At 41.3% G+C, this 26,030-nt stretch overlaps 1 protein-coding gene across 3 annotated transcripts; it reads right to left on the bottom strand.

Annotated features, from left to right (window-relative positions):
* Positions 1-8,951: 8,951 nt before the first annotated feature.
* MTG2 (mitochondrial ribosome associated GTPase 2) lies at positions 8,952-25,653 on the bottom strand. 3 transcript variants are annotated; one of them, XM_082226330.1, is made up of 7 exons: positions 25,514-25,653; positions 22,729-22,908; positions 17,040-17,187; positions 13,016-13,131; positions 12,528-12,746; positions 11,575-11,713; positions 8,952-9,695 (listed from the first exon to the last, which is right to left on the bottom strand). In XM_082226330.1, the coding sequence occupies exons 2-7, from the start codon at positions 22,900-22,902 to the stop codon at positions 9,301-9,303; spliced, it is 1,191 nt and encodes a 396-aa protein (XP_082082456.1). In that variant the 5' UTR covers positions 22,903-22,908; positions 25,514-25,653; the 3' UTR covers positions 8,952-9,300. The 3 variants fall into 3 exon arrangements, with proteins under 3 accessions (XP_082082456.1, XP_082082457.1, XP_082082458.1); XM_082226331.1 differs by having other exon boundaries at positions 25,510-25,598; XM_082226332.1 differs by lacking the exon at positions 25,514-25,653 and adding an exon at positions 23,451-23,592.
* Positions 25,654-26,030: the final 377 nt, after the last annotated feature.

Here is a 26,030-nt window from a genome sequence, read left to right as displayed (position 1 = left end):
GCAATGTCCATTGACTGTCCATTGGGTATTTCCATAAGCGTCTAGCTGGCTATCATAGGATAATTCTGCATGCCATGAAACCACATTCCTGTTAGTATAGAGTATTTCAATCACTCTACATGGAGAAGCCGGGGTCAGCAACCCTCCTGTCCCAAAGCCTCCTCTCCGATCCTGCCCAATCCTTGCTACATGCAGGAGAATACTGACGCAAGTAATGGGCAGATGGAAGATGTTGAACTCCATTGAAGCAGACTCCATAGTATAGACTTCTGCTCTGTTCTTCCGCAAGATTCAGCTATTCTACCAAAGTCAGCAAAAACATTTCTATTTATTTGCAAAAGGCAGGTGTATCATGACCTTGCATCAAGAGAATAATTTGCAAGTACAGTGGTACCTCGGGTCAAGTACTTAATTCGTTCCAGAGGTCCGTTCTTAACCTGAAACTGTACTTAACCTGAAGCACCACTTTAGCTAATGGGGCCTCTGCTGCTGCCACGCCGCCAGAGCACGAATTCTGTTCTCATCATGAAGCAAAGTTCTTAACCCGAGGTAATATTTCTGGGTTAGCGGAGTCTGTAACCTGAAGCGTATGTAGCCTGAGGTACCACTGTATCTTGCAAAAGCAGGATGCACAGATAGTCATTCGCGTGGATAACTTAAACAGATCTAAACAAATTTAGAACAAAACCTGAACTAAAAGTTGCAGCAACGTGAACTGTTCAAACACGTCCAGGCAAGTCTTGCAAGCAGAAATTGTACTGGGGTAGCAACTTACACCAATCATTAACATCAGCTTGGGGCAAGCCAATATTCCATGTAGAAAGACCCATTTGCTATTATTTCCCAATATTTCGGCCAGTATGCCTCCATATTGGGTTTTTTCCGAGCCTTGGCCTCTATTGGTGAAATCCACCTCGGAGTTTTGCTTTCCAATAAGTCTTTGTATTTTTTCCAGACCATATATATTGCTTTTCTGACAATATGGTTTTTAAACATTCCGTGTGTTTTCCCCTTGTCATACCACAGATACGCATGCCAACCTAGCGAATTATTAAAGCCTTCCAGATCTAGGACATCAGTGTTTTCTAGTAGAATCCAATCTTTCATCCAGCAGAAGGCCGCAGCTTCATAATATAACCTTAAGTCTGGCAGGGCAAACCCCCCTCTCTCCTTTGCATCAGTTAGTATTTTAAACTTTATTCGGGGCTTTTTGCCCTGCCAGACAAACCTAGAGATGTCCTTCTGCCACTTTCCAAAACATTCCACTCTGTCCACAATCTGCAAGGCTTGAAACAAAAACAACATTTTTGGCAAAACGTTCATTTTTATAGCTGCAATTCAGCCTAACAAGGATAGTTTCAATCTTGACCAGATTTCTAGGTCTTTTTTAACTTCTGACCAACATTTCTCATAGTTGTCTTTAAATAAATTCAAGTTCTTAGAAGACAGATTTACCCCCAGGTATTTCACTTTTTTGACAATGTTTAGTTCTGTTTCCTTCTGAAACCCCTCTGTTTCAATAACTGTCAAGTTTTTCCCTAACACCTTAGTTTTTTGTTTGTTCAACTTAAAACCCGCCACCCGACCAAATTTCTGAATCAATTCCAAAACTCTTTTTGTACTAGATTCTGGCTCCTGTAATGTTAAAACCAAGTCATCTGCAAATGCTTTCAGTTTATATTGTTTCGCTCCGACCCGTATTCCTTGTACCTGCCGATCCTTCCTTATCATGTTCAGCAAAACCTCCAGGACTGAAATAAATAATAAAGGGGAAAGGGGGCACCCCTGACGTGTTCCTTTTTCAATATGAAGTTCTTCTGTCACCACATTGTTCACTATCAACTTAGCTTTTTGTTCTGAATAGATTGCTTCTATCCCATTCTCAAACCCCCTTCCCACTCCCATCCCTTCCAAGTTTTTCTTCATGAATTTCCAAGAAATATTGTCAAAGGCCTTCTCCGCATCAATAAAAATTAACACTGCTTTAGTGTTAATATTTGTTTGTAAAAGTTCCAGAATATCAATAATATTCCTAGTGTTATCAAACAAATGTCTACCTGGGAGAAAGCCGGCTTGGTCCTTATGAATTACTTCATTTAATACTTTTTAAAATCTATTAGCCAAAATATCTGCAAATATTTTGTAATCCACGTTTAGGAGTGAGATGGGACGGTAGTTCTTAAGTTGAGTCTTTTCAGTTTCCACTTTAGGTATCAGTGTGATGAATGCTTCTTTCCACGTATCTGGTGCCCTCCCTCCCCCCATAATCTGGTTGCAAACCTCCATTAATGGTTGTATCAAGTAGTCTTTTAACATCCTGTAGTACTTGGAGGTAAGTCCATCAGGGCCTGGAGATTTGCCTAGTTGCATATTCTGAATGGCATCCTCGATTTCCTGTTGTGTTATTTTACAGTTCAAGATTGATCTCTTCTCTTGAGATAGTTTTGGTAGGCCATTGTCTTTCAAGAATTGTTCTATCTCAGTTGCTTCCTCGGACCCTTGTGTATACAGTTTTTTAAAATATTTCTGGAAACACTTTCTAATTTCTCCCGGTTTCTGAATATTTTTCCCTTCAACTTCTAGGTTGGTAACATAATTTAATTTTTGTCTCTTTTTCAACTGCCAAGCTAGCAGTTTCCCACATTTATTCGCAGATTCAAAAGATCTTTGTTTCATTTGTTTGATTTTCCATTCCACTTCTTGGTTAATCAATTTCGTATATTGTGACTGGTGGAATTTGATTTCTCTTAAAGTCTCTTTCGATTTTGGATTCAATCTTAATTTTTTCTCTCCATCTCTTATCTTCTCCAATATCTTATCCTTTTTACCATTCCAGAATTTTTTCTTAATCGTATTCTGTTGTATCAGAAACCCTCTCATAACAGCTTTGCTTGCGTCCCAGATTATTCTTTTTTCCACCGAGGTATTCAAGTTAATTTCAAAATAGTCCTTTAAAGCTTTTTGGGCCTTCTTTACAATCTCTTGATCTCTTAACAGGTTGTCATTCATTTTCCATCTGAAGGAATCGGCAGTAGTAAATCTCATTTCCATTTTCAGAGCGTTATGGTCGGAGCAAGTCTTTGGGCAGATTTCTATTTTTGTAGTCTTAGGTGCCAGCCCTCTAGTTGTCCAAATTTGGTCGATTCTTGTCCATGACAGGTGGGCCTCAGAAAAGAAAGTTCCTTCTTTACCTAGGGGGTTTCTCGTCCTCCATAAATCAATTAAATCCATATTGTCAGTTAGTTCAAAGAAAGTTTTTGGTAGTCTTCCATCTTTGGTCAAATTCTGGTTCTGTGACTTATCCATAAAGGTAGAGACAACCCCATTCATGTCTCCCATCATAATGATGTTAGAATAATCCAGATAGTCCAGTAATGTCTCATGTAGCTTCTTATAAAATTCTGATTTCCCCTCATTTGGTGCATAGATTCCTAATATCAAAACTTTCTCTCCTTGGGTCAATATTTCAATAGCCAGGATTCTTCCTTGCTCGTCTTTGAACAAAAATTTTGGTGATAAATTCTCCTTAGCGTAGATCACCACACCTCTCTTCTTAACTCTATCTGATGAAATAAATTCTTGGCCTAGTCTTTTATTTATTAACACCTTCCTATGTAGCCTGGTCACATGGGTTTCTTGCAAACAAATTATGTCCAAATTTTCTTTCTTTAGAATATGGAAGATCCTTTTGCGTTTTTCCGGGGAATTTGCGCCATTAATGTTCCAACTGTACAGCTGCAGAGACATCCTGTATCAATCTGTTGTTGCTCTTTATGGGGCGTCTTCTTTTTTGTCCAAATCCGAGGGTGGTAGCTCTTTTCCAGACTCTGGTGGTGGCCAAATAGCTGCCGCTCCTTTCTGCAAGTCTTCTCCGTGGTCGTGTAGGAACTTCTGGCTGTCCTCTTTCGTTTTGATTTTAATCTTCTTTCCTTTGTATTTGAATGAGAGGCCTTGTGGAAACTCCCACCTGTATGGTATTCCGTTACCTCTCAAAAGTCCGGCTAGGTCGGTGTAGTTAGATCTGAGATCCAATAGTTGTTTAGGAATATCCTTGTAAATTTGTGCTCTTCTGTCCTGGATCTCGAGTGCTTTGTTAAAATGTAGGTCAAGTAGCTTGTCTCTCTCCTGCTTAGTCCTTAAGATAATCAAACAGTCTCTAGGCCTGTCCTTCCCGGTAACTCTTCCCAGTCTGAATGCAGTTGTTATTTTAAAATCTGTATCTTCATTTATACCCCAGAATTTAGAAAATTCTGCTGTCAAGAAGCCAATCAAGTCCTCTTTCTCAATCTCTGGGATAGAGCGTAATCTTAAATTATTTTCCCTGTTTCTCAATTCCACCAAAGACAGGTAGGCCTGCTGGTCAGTGATATGTTTATGAAGCGGCCTTACCTCTCCTTTCAATTCCTCCACTTTCTGAATTGCTTCTCCTGCTTTTTCGTTCGCAGCCTCGGCCAATTTTCGATTTTCAGATGTAGCGTCCTTTAGATTTCCAATATCTTGTGCATGCTTAGCCACCTGTTCAGAAAGTTTGGTGATTGAAGATGTGGCTAAGTCAATTTTTGCAGTTTGATCATCCACTTTTTTATTCAAAATTGCAAATTGTTGTAACATTTCCTCTAAAAGAGTGTTGGAACCCCCAGCTGCCATATCCTCAGTTGTTGACTGTTTAGCTTCCTTAGATGGGGGTATTGGTGATGGTACAGCCTGTAAGACAGCAGGGACTGAAGATCTACGAGCCTGGGAAATCAGGGTTGTTTGTACCAGTTGGCCTTTCCCTGCTTTCGACGCAGCTCTTGTTTTTACTCGGTCGCTCATTCCACACCTGTCTTTGGATTCAAGGTCAAACTGTCAAAAATTCCATGGGAAAGACAGGCCTCAGAGTAAATAACCAGACCACAGAGAGTCAAAACAAAGTTAGTTCTCAGGAAATTGTAAATCCCAAACTCCACTAGAGGGAGTATTGTTACAGTTCAGGAAAGAAGAAACAAAGTTTCAGTCGCCATTAAAGTTCCTGCAGTTAAGTAAATTAACAATAGTCTTTAGAGAAGACCTTTTCCCTCTGGCAGAGCCCTCTCAATGTTGCCACAATAGTTTCTCAGGAGGTGCAAAATACAGTTATTTAATTGTATCCGCCAGTGATGCCTCTAAGTATCCATTTCAACTTTGTATGTGTATCCGCAAAACAGCCTTTTGCCCCGCTGCAAGCCCGAGACTGGGGTTTTTTAAGTCTTTAAAATTTTAAAAGTCCAGCAGAGGAGAAAGTCCCCAAGTAGAATAAACACAATAGCAAGGAAATAAAAATAACTTGCCTTTCCCTTCAGTTTCTGACTTCTCCAGACGTATGATGTTTCCCGTTTTAAAGCCCTTTTGTACTGCTTCCAGCTTGTCAGTTCCTTTGCCTTTGATCACTAAGCACCACCGGGAGACGGACTTCCTTTTTCTCGTCTCCCGTTTTCAGCCAAATTCATGAATTTGTAATCCAATTTCAGGTAACTCTTACTCACGAGTAGTTAATTTGTAATCCAATATTAAGGAAGAAAGGTCGGCGCTCATCCGTAACAGCCGTGTGGCTTCACTCCCGCAGAAAGAGCGATGAATCCACAGCACCGCTTCCCCTCCGCGCTTCCGGAGCCCCTTACGGGGTTCCTTCTTCGTTTTGGGGGTCGCTCTGGGTGCCCGCCGGATCCCACGGCCACGAGCTCGCTCTGCTCGTGGTTTATCTTAGTGGGTCGTCGCTTTGCCGCAGCGAACGACCCTTTTCTGCGGAGCCCCTCTTCGCAGTGCAAAGAGGACCGCCATTACTCGTTTCGCGCCGCCTCCGGAGGTAATTGGAGGTTGCAGAGCTTTGAAAAATTAAAGGATAAGGTGCAAAATTGGTTACACTATGCCCAAATTAATGAGGTCTTTAAGCTAGACAAAAAAACAGGATTCCAGGTGGAAAAATCGAAACTTGAGACAGAGTTGTTAGAACCAAAGACCAAGTTATTATCGAGAATGTATAACTTGCTGCTTAAATGGAACACTCAGGATGAGACAGTTAAATCAGCGATGATAAAATGGGCTCAGGACATTGGTTATAATATCATGTCTGAAGACTGGGAGAGGTTATGGACCACCGGTATGAAGTTTACTGCATGTAATGCTCTGAAAGAAAATATTATGAAAATGGTATACAGGTGGTACATGACCCCGGTCAAGCTGGCTAAGATATACCATTTGTCCGATAATAAATGTTGGAAATGTAAGGAAGCTGAGGGGACATTCTTTCACCTTTGGTGGACTTGTCCAAGATTGAAGGCCTTCTGGGAAATGATTTATAACGAGTTAAAAAAGGTGTTCAAGTACACCTTCCCCAAGAAACCGGAGGCCTTCCTTCTGGGCATTGTCGGCCAGAAGGTGTTAAAAAAGGATAGAACCTTTTTTATGTATGCTACAACAGCAGCAAGAATCCTTATCGCTAAGCATTGGAAGACCCAAGATTTGCCCACACTGGAGGACTGGCAGACGCAATTGATGAACTACATGGAACTAGCCGAGATGACTGCAAGGATCCGAGATTTGGGAGAAGAGGCAATGGAGGAGGACTGGAAAAAATTTAAAGACTATTTGCAAAAGTATTATAAGTTATATGAATCTTAAGATGCCGTATGACTTGGAATGTTAGCCCCAGCAACGAAAATTTAATTATTTATGAAATTGGATAACATTTATGAAAGAATCAAAGTTTAAATGGGTAAAAATGACAACATGTTATATTTTTAGAGTAAATGGAAAATAAGAGATTTAAACTTAAACTGCAATTGAAAATACAAAGAAACACACGAAATAAGGGTATAATTTGCTGATAACTTTATTGTCAAGAATGCACTATGTGGGAGATGTGGGGAAGTCCAATGGAAATTTGAAATAAGTTGTTGAAATGGTTGTGATTTTCTGTTTTTTTTTTCTTTCTTTCTATTCTTTATGTTATTTCTTTCTTCTGTTCTTTCTGTAATTTGGAAAAAATGCAATAAAAATCATTATAAAAAAAAAAAAGAAAGACCCATTTGCTCCTGGGTTAAAACGTTACCCTTGGCCATTTTTTATCCGACAATTGTGGGAACTTACTGTTCTTTGAGGTGACAATGCCCTTATAGGACAAAGAGAAACACTATCCTCTTCTTTAGTGCAGAAAATGTGCACCTGGGACTGAAAATTACCCTTGATCTGAGCTTGAAGTTATTAAAAAATAATAAGCAAGGTTCTAGCACAAAGGATATATTCACTGGCATTGCACTGGCTGTTCCCACTCTCTATCTTTTGGGTCTTGTTGGGCTTATCCACAATTACCGTACCTTTCCTCTGCTCGTTCAACGTGTGTCTGAGCATCCTTAATTTTTTTGCTCCTGAGTTTTCCCCATGAAAACTCACTGTGGACATTTGCTCCGACTGAGCACTAAAGAGCCGGGTTTTGTGGGGAAAGCTCAGGGCAACCCGCCCCCCAAAAAACCCCACTCACTCAGACACAGAACATTGAAGAGCAGGGCAGAAGGTTGTGAATAAGCCTTTAGTAAGAATAGTGTTTACATAGGTAAAACTGCACATATAGGATCCTTCCCATAGGACTGGAAGTGTTTCCTTATCCACTTTGTAAAAATAGGCTTTGCTTACGATCCCCACTGTAGATTGGGGATAGAGGGTTGTATCCAACAAATCACAAGGACTTAACCTTTTCCCTCTCCAAATCTGCTCTGGAGCTTGAGGGAAACCCCAGAACTGGCTGGGCAGGGGGAGAGGAAGTCCTATTGAACTAAGGAGACAACTTCATTGGATACAAACTTTAGATTGGCATCATGATTCTGCTGCTTCCATCAAACGTATTTCAGTGAATGTGTGGTTTCTGTTGTAGACAGGGCTAGTATATACCAAACATAAATCAAAAATAACATGAAGATTAACAGTCCATGTGGCTTGCTGAAAAAGTTCACCATCATCACTGTCAATAAACCAATTTTATAAACACAAAATGGTTAGCATTAATTGCTGTGACATGGAAGAGCTGTTGGTGTGCATTTAAGGACATAATCAAAATACAGAGGCAACATCCCTAGCTCAAGAAAGATCCAAGCATTAATGCACTCTAGAAACAAACACGAGTAAATAAAGATTGCAGCTTCCTATTGTACCATACTTAATGTACACTGGAAGCATGTAATCCCTCCGAAAAAGATGGAGAAATTTCTGGCTTGCGTATGATATGTGCACATTCTGTTTTGTTTAAGGTAACATTTTAAGTGGTTGGTTGGGAAGGGATGCCTCTATTTGTGGAATGTGGATGATGGAATCACAAAAGCAGTCACATCACTAAAGAACAAGGTAACTTCAGAGGATACAGGAAGCTACCAAGTCTTTTGTTCATTAGAACATGGGGGCTAAATTAGATGTGGCATTTGTCACATAATTCACTCTTGCATAGTTGGGAATGCCCAAGGTGGATGCAGATTATGGCATCAGGGGAAGAGATCTTTAAATTTTTGCCCTGCTGGAGTCCTGACTGGAATCTAATTCTTCCCAAGACTATTTGCAATGGGCAGCAAACTCCCGCTACTGCCATCAGGTTTACAGGCTGCTTCTCCCTGAACAGCACTGTCCCAATATGGTTCAAGCACCTTCATTCCTCTGCCATTTTCAGCTTTTAAGTTAACTATGCAAGCACAAAACATGTGACAAAGACCACACCAGTTTCTCTCTCCTCTGATGCAAATTAGACACTGATTTTTATTTATTTTTTTTCTCACAGAGAGAAAAGCAAAGCAAAGGATTCCAGTTCAGGCATCGATACCAAAATGAACACCACCACGCTAAGTTTTAATTAAGTCCAGGACACAAATTGGAATTTCAAGCTATTAAAAACAGGGAAATCAGCAGCTGTTGAAGGCACACACATGAAGTAAACAAAACATGTTTTAAAATTACTTTTACACAAGAGACATTTATTCATGTAAATTTATTTCACACAGGCTCATGGAACTAATTTTTACATTTTTATCTAGAATTTCCCGGAAGCTAAACGGTTATTTCCCTTTACATTTCTAATTGAAGGCCGTAGGAAAATACTCATCTTGCTTGGCAATATTTATCTTTTTAGAAGCAGAGTTATCCACTGATTCTGCAAGCTTGGAACATTCTTCTAGAGAAGGTGGGGCGAAACCTCTATGGTTAACAGCTCCAGGGAGACAGAGATTTATTCTGAAAGCAAAGTATTTTCACCCACTCCACCCACTTTCCACCTAAATATGGCCAGAGGGTCCCTGTGGCCAGCTACCACTTGACGGGTGCATGGTTCTGTGCTTCTTCTGTTTTGACATACTCATCATACAGTTCTTTCAGGTGCAAAAACAACTCCTCCAGGTTTTCACCTGTCAAAGCAGACAACGGGATGACTTTCTGTTCCACTCGTTCCTTGAGGAGAGACAAATTGCTCTTTGATTGTGGAAGATCAAACTTATTTCCAATGATGGCATGAGGTCTCTTTGACAAGCCTTCTTCATACTGCTCTAGCTCATATTTTAAGTCTTGCAGCTGAGTCCAGGGCTCAGATACCGAGAGATCTAACACAAACAGAAGAAAGCGGCAACGTTCTATGTGCCTCAGGAAGGCTAAGCCCAGCCCCCTGTTTCGATGGGCCCCTTTTATTATCCCAGGGACATCGGCAACTACGGAAACAAAGCAGAACCCAGCAAAAACAATCATTAGTATTCTGGTCATTTGAGCATGGTCACACAAACGTCAGATTTTGCCTGCAAGACTAGAACCAGAAAGCAGCATCATTCAAGCACACAAAGAACTCCATCTGAAAATTCAGAATGGCAACAAGCAGCCAGCAGGCAGGAGTAGGAAGAGCTGTTATACATTTCCTCCTGAGCATGATACTATAGGGGTCCACAAATATCAGAGTGTCTTGTTGCTGTTTAGTTGTTTAGTCATGTCCAACTCTTCGTGACTCCATGGACCAGAGAACGACAGGCACTCCTGTCTTCCACTGCCTCCCGCAGTTTGCTCAAACTCATGTTGGTAGCTTCGAGAACACTGCCAGCATTTGTGTGTGCTTCCTATTCACTCTTACCCCTTTTCAGATCCTCTAGCATTTGCAGTGGGCTTTGGAGAGACATGGGGATTTAATTAGTTTGCGCTACAGTATGAAGGAGGTAAGAAACAGCAATATATAACCAAGGGATGCCATTAGTGCAAGGACATCTGCCTGTGCAGCAGGACTTCCTCTCCTCTCTCTATGCGCACCCCCCAAATGTTCTGGGGGTACCTCAACCCTCCACAGCAGGTGGGGTGACTGTGTGCTGGGAGAGGAATGGGAGAGGTAGTTCCATTGAGCAGGAGGACGTCCTTGAACTAACAAGACACCTTTGTTGGATACAGCCCCAAGAGTCTCCCCTGCTGTTTCTTACTTTTCCAAACTACTTTGCAAGCCTAGAGGGCTTGCCAGGGAAGCATCGCTTTGCTTTATTCATGCTGGGGTTTGGATAAGATCAGAGACAGCGGAAAAACTGCAGCATTTGTGAGAGCTTGTTGGAGGCGGCTGACAAGCCATTGCACCTAACTGCCCAAGGCACATCCCTGGAGAATGGATTAGTGGATGCTTGCTCAAAGCAGATACTCATTCCTGTGCTTGGGGATTTGAAAGAAAATATTCTCGGCAACACCACTCACTAGTTTCTATGTGAATAAAGCAGACCAATTAGAGATGACACAAGGCACTGTCTCTTCCAAAATGGTTAGCTTTAATACCACCCCATAGGAGTCCACAGATACTGAGGTTAGCTTGGTAGACAGCATCTATTTATCCTTGCTACCAACTCCCCCTTCCCCACTCTTTTTCAAGTCTTCAGGCATATGCAGAGGGGAAGAGGTAGTGCAGCAATGTGACTACTCAACCTTTGCTTATTTTGGCTTGTTAGATCCAGCTGGGGAAGGACTGACAAGGAGGGTCCAGGGTCGATTTTCCATGGGTAATTCCCAATTCATGCACACCCAATTCATTAGGCTGTAAAGCCTAAGCCTGCTTTCCCTTGCCAATGCCCAATCAGGAAAGTACTTCAAGGTTCCTGACTCCAATGGCATGATTTGGGCAAAGCAGCCTCATGAGCCAAATAAATAATAATAGTAATTTGAACCCCTGTTGTTTAGCCTGTAGACTAGAGTCACCCCACAAATATTGCGGGACTAATGTATTTATTACCAAACAGGAGACAAGTATCTTAATGTTGTCAAGTCTCTTAGCTGTGCTATGATTAGCTCTGTTCTTACCTTGTTTTCTTTTAATAATTGTTTTAAGGGAGGCTGTGATTTTGTATTTAGGCCAGCAGATCACAGTAAGCACAGGACTGCCAAAAGAAGTATGGGGTATTTGTTCTACCGCCCTACATCCGAAGATCGCAAGCCAGTTGACAATAGAAACACACAAAAATATACACCATGTGACTATGATACACAATTTTCTTTTGGCTCTTTCAAGAGGAAATGCGATGGAAGCTCAATAAAAATATTAAGCACTTGAAATGAAGTCTTATAAAAACATACCTGCAACTTGCTCATAGTTTTCATAGTGAACAATGCCTACATGTGGATTTAAGGTTGTGAATGGGTAAGAAGCCACTGCTGGTTTTGCATTGGAGATGGCTCGTAACAGCGAAGACTTCCCAGCGTTAGGGAATCCTACCTGGAATAAAGAGCCCAATCTGGGTTATTTAGAAGGCAGGTCTCTAGCCACACTGTTCAGACACATCACTGTTTGGCTGAAGCTAGAACATTGCATTTTATATATAGGTGCGCATAGACAGGGTTTGTGAAAATGCTGCACCCACATGCTTCACCATGATACGTGTTGTTCATAATTGCTAGACAAGGTGAGCCCAGGTTTTCCAGTTGTTGCTACCATGAACATCATCAGTCTCCAAGTCAAGAGATCCAATCAGGAAAGCACAAGCACACATACCAGTACAAATCAAAGAACTACATTTTTAAAGTCACATCTCCCTCACTCCACATTATGGGTAAAGGTATTTAAAAAAAAGGTAAAGGACCCCTGGACAGTCAAGTCCAGTCAAAGGCGACTATGGGGTTGTGGCACTCATCTCGCTTTCAGGCTGAGGGAGCCGACACTTGTCCACAGACAGTTTTCCGGATCATGTGGCCAGCATGACTAAACCACTTCTGGTGCAACAGAACACCGTGACGGAAACCAGAGCACATGGAAACACCGTTTACCTTCACGCCGCAGCAGTACCTATTTATCTACTTGCACTGGTGTGCTTTCAAACTGCTAGGTTGGCAGGAGCTGGGACAGAGAAATGGGAGCTCACCCCGTTATGAGGATTTGAGCCGCCAGCCTTCAGATTGGCAAGCCCAAGAGGCTCAGTGGTTTAGACCACAGTGCCTCCTGCATCCCTCCACATTATGGAGCTATTTCTAACTAAACAATGAAGGTTTGTTCCTCCAGAGTCAAATGTTCTACCGAAAAAAGGCAGACTCACCATCCCTGCATGGGCCATGGTTTTAAGCTCCAAATGGAGAATTTTTTCTTGACCTGGTTCACCCTTAGTAGCAGTTGTTGGCGCTCGATTGTCATTGGCCAGAAAGAAACGGTTGCCTTTCCCTCCAGCTCCACCATAGGCTGCAACATACTCCTCACCATGATGGTTGAGATCAGCCACAATTGTACAGTCCTCTTTAACCACCGTACCAATGGGAACCTTGAAAGTAAAAAGAAAGTTAAGCAAAGCAAAGCAAAGATGACCATTTGCAATGCGCTGCAATTTGCTTATGCCTGAGTGCAAGCAGAGATCCAAATTGTCCCAGGAAGCTCTCCGAGCTCGATCACATGGATGAAGTATGCCTGTAAGCGTTTAAAAGGCTGAAAATTAGAGAAGTAAATTGTGTTATGGCGCAGCAAACGAAGACAATTACTTTAATTTTAAGTTTTATACATTTCATTATTATTTTTAAAACGTTAGCTGCTTACCTTAACATAGATAGTTTTACCAGCAGCTCCATAACAGTTTTTGCTCCCTCCATTTACTCCATTGAAACCTCGATAGAGTGAGAGAAGAGAAGCCAAGGATCTGACTTGCTTATCCACTGTAAAGCAAGATTCAAAATGTCTGAAGTGTACAGTACTCTTATTAGATAAATTTTCTTGTCTGCATATGCAAATCAAGTGATTCCAAGATGAGGACACATCATTAATGTCAGAGAATGTTGTGTCTGCTCTACCCAGCAGAGGACACTGGAACAAAGCAATACTAGGAGTGATCAGGAGTTCTTACTGCTCGCCTGCCTAAACCATATTAGAATGCTAACAGCGTATTAATGTACATTAAAATGTTTTTGAAAGCAATGTCTTTCAGAAGGTAACTTCGCTTGTGATCACCAAACCAAAATATTTCAATGATCTTAGGAAGACAACTTGAAAAATGCCAAAAAATAAAAAAATAAAAATTGTTTCACACCTTGTTCTACACACTTTGTTTTCAGTAGTTAAAAACTGCCAAAATTCATTAATCCATTCTGTCGACAATAAGCACACTTTGGTTCATTATCTTATAGATAGATAGATAGATAGATAGATAGATAGATAGATAGATTCTTTATTGTCATTACACTAGTGCAACATTGCACAAGTGCAACGAAATTAGATGCCATCCCTTAAAAACAACAAAAGCAAAACAACAGCAACAACCAAACAAACCACCTTCCAACCACACCCACACCCATCAAACTCCCAGGTCTCACTATCGAGTTACAGCATTCAAAAAGGCCACAGCTCTTGGATAGAAACTGTTTTTCAGTCTATTTGTCCTTGACTTGATGTTTCTATACCTCCTGCCAGAAGGCAGTAGTGCAAACAGACTGTATCCCGGGTGAGATGGATCCTGCAGGATGTTATTTGCTTTCCTAAGGCAACGGGAACCGTACAGTTCTTCCAAAGGTGGGAGAGGGTGACCAATAATCCTTTGGGCTGTGGTTACGACCTTCTGGAGCACCTTCCTCTCCCTAGCTGTACAACTGGAGAACCAAGCACAAATACAGTATGTAAGTATGCTCTCTATGGAGCCTCGGTAGAAGGACACCAGCAGTCTCTCACTCAGATTGTTCTTTTTTAAAAGTCTGAGGAAATAAATTCTCTGCTGGGCCTTCTTCACCAGAGCAGTGGTATTTGCGCTCCAAGTCATGCCCTGATCCATAGTCACTCCCAAAAACCTGAATTCTATCTTAGATTATTGTAATTCTCTATTCCCATTTTAAGCATCCTAGACTATCTTGAATTCTGCCACCCAAGTTCGGCTTTCTTTCTTGTATTCCCCCCCCCCCCAAAAGCATACAAATATATTATTATTATTTATTATACGTATATACCACCCTTCATCCAAAGCTCACAGGGTGGTTTACAGTATAAAACACAGGCATCATGTTCCTTTTCTTTGGATTACTTTATGGTGGTAATGTTACCATATTATGCTAAATTTCAGGTAGCATCTTGGATCAAATGATCCCACCATTCAAGTAGAAGGCACTTCTAAGTATAGTAAATCTCTGTGAGCTGCCTTGATCCTGGATCTAGAGGAGGGATAAAGAACCTCTGGTTCTCCAAAATGTTGCTGGAGTCCAGTTCTCATCAATCCCAGCCAGCACGGCCAGTGGTCAGGGATGATGGAAGTTGTAGTTGTAGTACAGAAACACTTGGAAGACAGTAAATTCCTCATCCCCGCTCTTGAAGGTCAGCAGAATGGGTGAAATGAACAAACCCTCATGAGCACAAGCAAATTCTGCTTGACTTATAGGATCTTTGGATCAAAATTTGTGTTTTTTGTTCCGCCCCTCCCCCACCTTTTTCTCCAATTCATCTTCTTGATTATTTGTGTCCTCTTGATCATTTGTATTCTCTTCTTTGATAAGTCTCATACATTTCCTTCTGCTTTGCACTTTTCTGCTCTTTCCTCTTTTTACTTCTTTTAATGGAATTCATTGCCAGCCTATAGCTGGTTAATTCATTCTTATTTCCTTACTTAAATATGGCTCACAGATTAAAGCGATAACAGAGTTATTATGGTTTACATTTTTACATTCTCCTTCTCTTCCTCTAGTTTCAACTATGTGTCTTTTTTGCCTATACTGTATGAGAAAACAAGCTATTTAGGCATAGACCTGTTTCTGTTTGTCCTCAATACCACACCTAGTCTTTTTAGGTGCTCAAATAATAATTATTATTATTACTGCAGCTAAGCTGCTTAAGACAGTACTTTGCAAAAGATGGAACTGTGATTACCATGCACTTTGTATATAAGGAGCTTAAGAAAGTTTCTGGAATGCAAGTTAAGATACAAAAAACCCCAGTGCCACAAAATAACCACCAAACATTTTACAGCTACTGATGCATTCAGTAAAGAGGTTCAAGCTATGTGTTTGTGAAGAATGGCTCTTCACGTGGAAGAGAGCATGTTCAATCTAAAATAGTTTACTTTTCATTGTATTGGAATTGCCTTTTCAAAGCTGCAATTTCAGCACAATTACTGAGCAGAAAATATACAGGAATTGCGCTATCACCTAATGTAGAGCTTGTCAAATGAGCAAAAGCATTACACAACCAGCACTGTGCCCATGCAGCCACTGACAGCTTAGTCTAGGCATGCTGTGGGTATAGGAGTTTGAACATTCAGCAGCAAGCTTGGAAAAGAATGCAATCATATGCACACTTAGATGGGTGCAAGCCCCAGTGAACACGGTGAAGCCTACTTAAGTGTAGGAATGCATAGAACTGAGCTGCATTAGGGCAGAACTCCCAGGATGACTTCGGTGTGCAATACTTGAGCAATCCAATCAAAGTTTGATCTGTTTAAGCACCATTCCCATCAATGGAGCATAAGAACACAAACTTAGATTCTAGAGGAGGTTGGACTGATTTATACATTATGAATCCCACAGATGGAAGATACTTTTACGCAGCAAGTCTGTGTGTCTGTAAATTTCTATGCAACTTCTATGCAACTTATATATAGCATAGAAGTGCCCCCTTTAGACAATTCAAGTTACAAGAAAGGAGATTCCAGCTAAACATTAGGAAGAACCTTCTGACAGCAAGAGCTGTTTGACAGTGGAACAGACTCCCTTGGAAGGTGGTGAGTTCTCCTTCACTGGAGGTTTATTAACCAGAGGTTGGATAGCCATCTGTCATGGATGCTTAAGTTATGATGCCTGCACTGCAGGGGGTTGTTCTGGATGATCCTTGAGAACCCTTCCAAGTCTACAATTTAATGGAACACCACTGGGTGCAAGCAATTAATCTGCCCATGTTTATTCTGGGCATCCACCAGTATAGGAGCTGCCTCTTCTTTCAGAGAATTTCTGCCTTGTGGAACACAGGTGCTAATATGCAGTTTCAAGGCTGTTTCTAAGCACCTTTGGTAAGCACTCTCAATAAGGTTTTTCTATTCCACTTAGGTCATTATGCCACTCTCATCACCACAATGCTGAAGCACAATCCATAAATATATTATAAGTGTGTTATATAAGTGTATTATTATGGTAGCTTTTGGCTTCAAGAGGGAAAATGGTATCGGCTTTCATGCATAAAAGCAAGGTCAGAGAGATGTGCTTTCTATTATTTCCAGAGAGTGAACCCTTCTAGTATCTCTACAGCATATGCACATAATTCATGTCAAGTTGTCAACTAGCTGGCTCCTCTCTTCTTTACAGGGATTCACCCCAAATAAACTGAGCTATGCATAAAATGCTTTCTTGTTTTTGGAAAACTATTTTTAGATTAATTTCAGGCTGGTCCAGTTATATACTGCTTTTTGTTAAATGTAAAACATCATGTTGGATTTTGAGTTTTACATTACTTGCATTGAAATTATTTTATGTATTGCATTCTATTTTAATTATTTTATTGATTTTTGTAAACTGCCCAAAGAACTTTGGTTGGAGGGCAGTCTAGAAACAAAATAAACAAACGTATCAAGATTTGTGCAAGAGATATTATCTCTTACCTTTCAGTATAATGTCTCCCCCATCTCCTCCATCTCCACCATCAGGACCTCCATATATTTTTCTAGGCTCACTGTGGAAACAGCTGATACCATCACCTCCTTTGCCTCCTACCACATATACCCTTCGATGATCTACAAAGTATCGGGTCTGAAATAGGGAGAAACACTAGTTAGAAAAGCAAATCAGGACATTTAAGAAATTTTCAATTCTAAGCCTACTGGGAATTAAATTTCCATTTGATAAGCGAGAGGCATTTAAAGTCTACTAGGAATTAAATTTCCATTTGATAAGAGAGAGAGAGATGCATATTGCATTTAAGGTACCAGCCAGATAAATTTATCTGGCACTTATTACCTAGCAAAAATTCTTATACTCAAGGCCACAGACTGGGATAGGTATATTCTGGAGGACTGATCCATCCCTTGGATGTTTTCGACATTTCTCAGAATTCTATCAGTTCTTCAGTAAAAAGGAAACTTGATTCCACATTCCAGTGTTCTGGGCAATTATTGCAAAGGCACTAGTATGGCCAACAAGCAATTATGCATCTATTTCGTATAGTGACCAATGAAGGGAAAGGGGGCAGATTTTCCGTACTAGTATATTATGTTTTCTATGAAGTAGCTCTTGAAAAGCACTGATTCCATTGGATCAAAATGCCATTGCCAGAATGTTTGGCACTGTCCGGCCACAGCAGGTTCCGCTGTTGTTTGAAGTGGTCATACATTTCTTTTCATTCAAATTGCTCATTTTCACATTTAAAGTCCTAAATAGCTAAGACTTTCCCTCCTGCAGCTCTCCTTATGCACTCTAACAAACCCTGATGGTACTGCCCTGGTTTCTCCTGCTGAATGAGAAGCCATATGAAGGATTTGGTATTTTATTATGCAAGACACTTTACAGGGAAATACACCTGGCCCCTTCTTCATTTTCATTCCAAGTAAAGTGGGAAGGTCTATAAGCTCAGGGCTTTGCATGCAAAAGGTCCCAGGTCCAGTTCCTGGCATCTCTAAGTTGGGCCTGTCATTGAAGAAAGAATACCAAAAGAGATGAACAAATGCTCTGACTTGATAGAAGGCAGCTTCCTATATTCCTAGTTGCACTCAGTCCCCATTTCTCAAGGGTATTCTTTTTCAGCTTATGATCAGAAGCGAGGAGCAAATACAGCAAGCAGTCCTCCTTCTCATACAGTGCCTGTTGTCGGGATACAAAGTGCTTCACTGTTATCTAATTTATTCCAAGGCAGCGGCATTCAGTTTGTTCAGGGACCCTTGGAGACTTATCAGGGGCTCCTCTGCGAAAGGACTGACAATGATAGGTAAGTTTGCCTTAAAGAGAACTTGCTCACTGTTAGTGGACCTTGCCCTGCAAAGCAGTGCTGCAAGGTAGAGGTGGGTATGTTCAAAAGGGCACTCTTGTTCTGCCAACAAGACCCAACAAGTTTGGACCAATGGCCTGCCTGAACCGCGTAGGCATCCAGAACATGTCCCCAAATGCTCTATGGTAGGTTGGAGATCCACGGCAGACATGAAAAGCTTCCTCAACAGAGGCTGATGTGGAAAGTGCTCCCTGAGGTTATAGAGCTCAAAATACAGTAATGTATCTGAACCATGAAAGGGGCAGAGGGAGGAAACGGTTAATTTATTGTAGTGTTCTCTAACACAACCCAGGTATGCTGTAAAAACAGCATTCAGCATTTAAAGGACGTATTTATCTAGCATTTTCCCCTTCTTGGAGGAGAAAAGCTGTAGCTATCCCAACAGCAATCTCACTGGCCCAGCAGTTACAATTCATTTTTTATTTCACTTCTCAACTCTTCTTCCTGCTGTAATATAGCCAAGTAATTGCTATGTTCCCTGTGAGTTTTTTTAAAAAAATATAATCTATAAATCAGTACAGAATTACTGGTAATATCTTAAGTCTCGTGATAACACCAAAGAATTACAGTTCATTTTTTAAAGCACAAGCAGCTGGAAGGGAATTGATTGCCACAAACATGGCCAGTTAGGCAAATGCTGCAGAGAAAGGTTCAGGATATTGAAAATAACGCAGGGTGAGTGCCTGGGCAAAATGCAGGTGGCCAGCTGTGTGCTTAAGTTGTGAGAATATTTGAGGAAAAGAACATTTTCTGAATTGACATAGCATCACCAAGTGGTTAAAACAGCAAACTGCTGCCTTAAATTACTCAAAAGCAGCACAATAGTTGCCCTTTCTCTGTGGTTTGTTGCTAACAGGATTTATAGCTTGCAATCTCAAACACATTGCAAATTAAGTTGAACAAAAGAGCCCTTTCATCAACAGAGAGGATTATGCAGCCATATTTTTCACAAGATGAGTTTGTGATCTCACGATAAATAGCCACATTATGTACTCTAGTAACCTTAGTTATCAAACGTATCTTCAGCTTGTGAGCTGATCAGTACTTGACAGAGGCAGTTCTGAGCACAGACTATCTCATGATTTGGCCAGGGGTTCATGCACAAAAAGCAGGATGCGCAGGGCTACCCACCATTATATAACTGAAAAATCTACTTGAAGAGGAAAAATGACTGGCACATCTGCATTTTTAACACAAACTTGCCATGTAAATATGAAGTTCCTATTATTATTATTAAATTTGTATATTAAATTAAGGCCAAATACAATCTAAATCTTACACAAGTATGTAATGCACAACCTCGCAGTACAGACACAAACAGAATTAGCAAGATATGAACACACAACTTAGCTTATTATTAGTCATTTGATAAAAGAAGAATTTTTTGGGGACTTCCGGGGTGGCGCCTCCGGTGATGGCGGACTCCCTCTGAACTGGAGGGACAAGCTCCGCACGAAACGGGTCTTTTCCGCTGCGGCGTAGCGGGGACCCTTCTGGAAATCACAGGCGGATGAAGCCTGTGACCGTGGGACTCGGCGGGCACCTTTAGTGCCCCCCCAACCCACTAAGGAACCCAGAAACGGGCTCCGAAGTGAAGAGGGGGAAGTGGTGCGGTGCTGTGAGTAGATTGCTTTTTCTGCGGAACAAAGCCACACAGCCGTTGCCGGAGAGCGCTGCCTTTTTCCTGGGACAATTTGGCATCGAAAATAACTAACCGTGTGTACTGGAACGCTAAATACCTGGATTTTAAACAAGAATTGGCGAAATAAAAGGAACTTGGACTCTAAAATTTACCCTAATTTGGTACTGAAACGGAAAGGGCTAAACAGGAAGTCACCCTTCCATTCTCTTGTAGTTATAACAAAGCAAAGACAACGTAAACTAGAGCTTTAAAAATCATTTTTAAAGGATCGTCTCTCATCATTCAAAATTGTGGAACCCCCCTTCGGAAGCAGGAGAAGAAGGGGGACATTTACTGAGTTGTTTAAACCTGCGGAAATAAAGTTAAAGTAAAGTAATTTTCCACTGTCCTGACCCTGGAGCGGGGTGTCAGATTTGATGATTGTTAAAAGGAGGGAAATATTGTGATTCCATTGTTTCCTTTTGTCTTTCAAAAGAACAAATATGGACAAAATATCTTAAAGAAGAAACTCTGTTGCTATTGTTTCCAAGGAAAAGGACAATCTGAAGTTTTTCCCCCTAGAGGGGAACTATGAAATTGTAACTAAATCCTGGGAACTTGCGGCTGTTACTGATTACAACTGTGGGAAAGAATTCTGTGACCTTGCAGGACAATGCCTTCAGAAGCACTGTTGGGTGCTTTCTGTAAAATAAGTGCCCTATTGATCAGTTATGTCAGAAGATGGACTTTATGACTAATGCGGCCAGAACCTTTGAACAGGTAGTGGGAAATCATATGGAGCCCACTGAGGAACCAAAACAGGAGCGTGCCATGACAGAACAACTGAAAGAAGAGGACCTTGCTGAATCTGGGACGCCAGGGATGGAGGGACTTTTGGCCCAGCAGGAAAATGAGCCTTTGGATCTTATAAATGAACTTGGAAAAAACCAGATTTGGAAAGATAAAGTTTGGATTGAACTGGAAATGGGGGGTTGGACTGACCCCCCTTTGCAGGGATGGTTGGACTTTCCGAGTCTGGTAATGGGCCATCAGAGGTTTGGAGTTGTTGGGACTTTCAATTTTGGAGGGAATTTGAAATATGTTTTTAAACATCACATGGAGCTTAGTCTGGACTGTGAGAAAAGGGCTGATTCGCTGAAAAGGGTCAAAAACACTATTAAGCTGGAGTTCCCGCGAATGAAAGGAAAATATGAAGAAGAGCTGCGAAAGGGACATGGAAGAGATTTAAAGGCCTTGGATATAAGATTACCAGGTTAATGTGCCAGACTAATGGGACAAAAAAAGACTGACAATCCCGGGACCGGGGGAGGGGACACTGGAAGAAGATTGGATTGCTTTTATTTTATTGTATCTTTTTTATATTATTACTACTAGAAATGTTTTATGAATTTTGGGAAAATGTTGAGATGAAATTACTTGGCTCTTGTAAAAATGTCTAAAGAATTTGGCAAAAAGGTAATGGTTATGAGAAGTTGGCAAAAAAGATTTAAGTTTTAAGCTCTAAGGTCGTTTTTATAAGACAAGATGATAATAGAGTAAGGTAACTTAATGATAAAATATTATGAATTATGGAAAGGATTTGCTGTGACAATTATTAATTAAGATACAAGAGAGGGGAGAAGGAGGTCATGGAAAGAAGGTAACAGAAATTGGAGAATTTGAAAGTGATGGTTTTATTTTCTCTTTTTCTTTTTGTGTTTCTGTCTTTTTTTCTCTTTTTTGTAATGTTGTCTTTTTTCTGTGTAATTTTAAAAAATTTTGTGTTTCAATAAATATTATTTTTTTTAAAAAAAAAGAAGAATTTTTGTTAAGGTCAGTGAACTATGGCCCCAACTACCTACAATTGTCAGAATTCTTGCAGCTGAATTCTAACTAACAAGAGGCTTCAAAGCCATTTTGCAGCCCTGCTAAAAGCCAAATAACAAAGTGACATTGAGACCCCTTATTTTTACATGTATGCACAAGAGCAAGTATGATACAGTAAACAAAGCACTGAACTTGGAATGGAGAGACATTGGTTCATCAAATCCTGCTCAGCCTTGCAACCAGCTGACTGTCTACCACTTCCCATCCTAAACTCTCTCATAAGATGGCTGTCAGGATAAGAAGGAAGTGGTGGCAGGGAGAAACTACGTATGGTGCCTGGTACTCCTGGGAGAAAGGGAGTGGGGAAATGGAAATTTAGTAAATGAACAAAGATAACACACAGTTCCTTCCTCTATATCTTTACTTAGGAAAGTAAAGATTGCAGCCTTTTTCAACCTGTATATAGGATTACTTCTATGATCATGTAAGTCAGGATGTCTGCATCCTTAAAAAACTTGCACGCAACATTCCTATAAATTGTAACACAATTTAAAGAAACAAAGTAGACATTGCTAAAGGGTTTTCAAACAGTATTTCAGCCTTATCATCCTGTAATCTTCACATGAAAAGGATGCAAGAAATAAAAATGCCAGAGTTCCTACCAAATGCTTACTAATAAATGTTTAGCTTAATGTTTTCTGTTTTTCTATTATGTCTTAAATTTACAAAGGCTTTTAAATCAATGTGTTATAGGAAAGTGGAAGTCAGGGAACTCCAAAAGCAAGGAAGAGAAGACAAGAAATATATTGCAGTACCACTAAATTTAATTTGCAGCTAAACTGAATATTTTTCAAGACTTTACCAGCTTCTTTTCTGAAAGGTCTCTTTTATGTCCCAGTCGCCGAGACTTGGAACACCTTGTGCAGGTTGTGCTAAGATTCCTGTGCCAGCTCTTCTGAAGTAGGTAACTCTGTATGAGTGAATGTGTCACTCTCCATTGGCTTTCCAACCAAGCTCTGATGGGTATTTGTTGCATATTTGCCTATCAAGGGAGAAAAACAGTGCTGCCGAGATCAAGACATACTAAAAAGCAAACATTGAGAAAACAAGAAGCGCCAATGTATCAAAACTGAACACAAATTCTTTCTTGAAAAGACCAATTATGCACAGCTGCTTCCACTTCTGAGCTGCAGTGGTTGTGAAAGGGCTGGAAAATCAAGTACACTTAACTCTGATGAATTGCTGCCCTCACAAGAGCATTCTCACAAACACTTTTGTTATTGCAGAACTCCCCCAGATCAGTCCTGCTATTCTTTGTAGATAATAAAGGTACCTCATTCATCCAAACACTTATCCTTGCACATCCCACTTGCACATTTGCAGAATCAAACTGGCATGTTGAGAATATGGAACGAATGCAGTCAAAATTTGTTAAGGGATAGCACAGCTGTATGGTTATTTTAACTTTTACAATATAAAATCAAGTCTCCAACATTCTGTCACACTTAAGCACAATTAAGAATCAGAACCCAGAATCCAACAATTCAGATGAAGGGGTAGGCTTGATTCAGTTGGCAGGCTCACCAGTGATAGGAAGCAGGTTAATCCCTCTCTTTCCTTGGAGGTTTTTAAGATGAGGTTGGTTGGCCATCTGTCATAAATGCTTTCCTTGAGATTCCTGCATGGCAGGTGGTTGGACTAAATGATCCTTGTGGTCCCTTCCAATTCTGCAATTCAGTAGTACAGTCTAACTGTATTCATTTACCTTCACTGATATAAGAAAATAACTATCACTCAGTCCCGTGGGCATGTGTAAAAGATCTGCACTTAGGGACACTTTCGAAGCAAGGGCAAAGCAAGCACTCGAACAGATTGGCATGACAGTGATACTTGGAGGGTGCAATGGACTACAGTGTGAACTGACACAATGCACCAGCTTCCTGGTATGTGCACTGTTGTTGCTTATAGGCAGAAGACAGTTTACCACAGTGCAAGTACACTAGCAAGAGCACCAGATTGCTTCACCAGATTGTTTGATGTTTTACTATATTTTCATATATGCTGTAAGCCACCTAGAGTGGCTGGGAAAACCCAGCCTGATGGGCGAGGTATAAATAATAAAATTATTATTACTGTATTACTATTATTATTATTATTGCTGTTGTTGTTATTCTAGTTAGTGTATTTAGCACATTTATATCTTCCTTTTTCTTCCAGCACAAAACCCAAGACATAGAGTTCTCAGGTGGTCACCTTTCACAAGTGCTGACCAAACCCAGGCTTGATTGGCTTCAGCAGTTACCGCACAATGTTTTGTGTTGTGAACAGCCACATAACATGGCAAGGACCAGTAGAATGAAAAAACAAGTTAAGCTGCCAACCTATAGTGACTTAGCCAATAGCAAGCCCAACTGAAGACAGTGGGAGATTATTTCTGAGTAAACACATGCAGGACTGCACTGTTAGCCACCCTGGTGGGATAGGAGTGTCTGAGACTACTAACCAGAATGATAAACACAGCACATGCCTGTTTTATTTTTATTGTGTGTTTTAATTATGGATTTAATTCACACTTGTAAACCACCTATTATGGCATTAAGCTGATTAAACAGCAACAAGTCTTAGGACTACAGCCTAGCCACAGCAGTTAATGCGCTGGCTGCTTCAAAACTGGATTACTGCAATGCGCTCTGTGTGGAGCTTCCCTTGTGCGTGATCCGGAAGCTGCAATTAGTGCAGAATTCAGTGGCACAATTGCTGGCGGAAGTGAGGCCTTGTCACCTGTGCTCAGAGACATGCACTGGTTGCCGGTTTGCTACTGGGCCAGGTCCAAGGGGCTGGTATTAGCATACAAAGCCCATAACAACTTGGGACCAGCATAGCTACGATATCGCCTTACCCTACATGCACCCACTCAGCTGCTTCGATCGGATCGGAATTGGCACTTACAGATGGCACCACACAACATCTGCAGCACATCTGCGTGAAAAGCTCAGGATCGTTCCATGTGGGAGCACCTGCACTTTGGGACACGCTGCACAATTGGAATCAAATCAACAACTGCACTCTTTTTCAGTGCGCTCTTCTGTTTAGACAAGCCTACTAGGATGCTTAAAGAGAGCTGAGGTCATTTTCACCTGATTTGGCATTTTTAACTTCTGCGTGTTAAAGCAGCACTGTGAATCCTTCTCGGTCTTATGTTTGTTTGTTTGTTTAATCTTTTTGTAACCACTCTGGGGTGCTGGTTTCTTTTCTTTCCTTAACATTAAAGAAAAATAAAGTTAATTTATTTTAAAATAAATACATACTGCAGCAGCAGCAGCTCCCCCAGCCTGCCCAGCACATTTTCTGAGGCAAATATCTAGCTGCCCATGGACTTTTTCTTGTTTTCCACAGAAGGCCGGCCCCCCTCAGCTCAACCGCCTTTCCCACTGACACACACGCAGCGCATCTCGCTCCCCACTTCTCCGCCCTACTTATATACATATATGTATGAATGAGATATATATATCCCTCTCACACCCAATGATTTTATCGTGTTTTCTTCTCGTTTTTAGGCACCCAGGGGTTTTTTTTTTTGTACGGTTTGTTTGTAAAAGAAGAAGAAACGGCATACGCGTAAATTTTAAGAAAAAAGTCTCACCCACCCCAAGCTTTTATCCTAGCTCCGCCATTTTCTGACAGGCTTTGCCCATCCGCGGGTTCAGCATCACACGCCTGACGTCACAGCCGCGCGCCGCGGGCGCGGAAAGAGAAAGCGGTGGCGAGGGCGGGTCGGGGCAGCAAAGACGTCCGCCACCCCTTTCGCTGCCTCGCGCCAAGCAGCTGTCGCGCAGACGCAGTTCTAGTGCCTGCTAGGCGCTGGAAGCGGCGGCCGCAGGGCTGCATGTGCGCCTGCGCACCTGCCGGGGCTGGCGGTTCAAACGTTGCGTAGCGCCGCTTCACTCCCCCTCCCCCTCCTTTTATTCACCGCAGACGTTATCGAACGGGATTGGTGGGAAGGGTTCGCGGGGGAGGGGTTGTGATTGGCTGATGTGGCGATAGAGGCGGGAGAAGCCGGAGTTGAATTGGCCGTTGGGCGGCGAGGGACCAGAGCAGCACCTGAGGTAGTTCCACGTTTGGGCCTGTCAGTATTTTCTCCTGAAAAGGCTCCTCCGTCGCTTC

This window comes from Podarcis vaucheri, assembly GCF_965113315.1.
Source record: "Podarcis vaucheri genome assembly, chromosome: 6".
In the NCBI taxonomy this organism is placed as follows: domain Eukaryota; kingdom Metazoa; phylum Chordata; class Lepidosauria; order Squamata; family Lacertidae; genus Podarcis; species Podarcis vaucheri.
The sequence above is the reverse complement of the archived record's forward strand: the minus strand, read 5'-3'. Positions and strand labels throughout refer to the sequence as shown.

Coding starts and splice junctions, on each gene's coding strand:
- MTG2 (XM_082226330.1), bottom strand. CDS start 22,902: ATGCAACAAATACCCATCAGAGCTTGGTTGGAAAGCCAATGGAGAGTG. Junction 17,188..22,728: donor ACCTTTCAGAAAAGAAGCTG/GTAAAGTCTTGA, acceptor TCCCTATTTCAG/ACCCGATACTTTGTAGATCA. Junction 9,696..11,574: donor AAACTATGAGCAAGTTGCAG/GTATGTTTTTAT, acceptor TTGTTTCCGTAG/TTGCCGATGTCCCTGGGATA.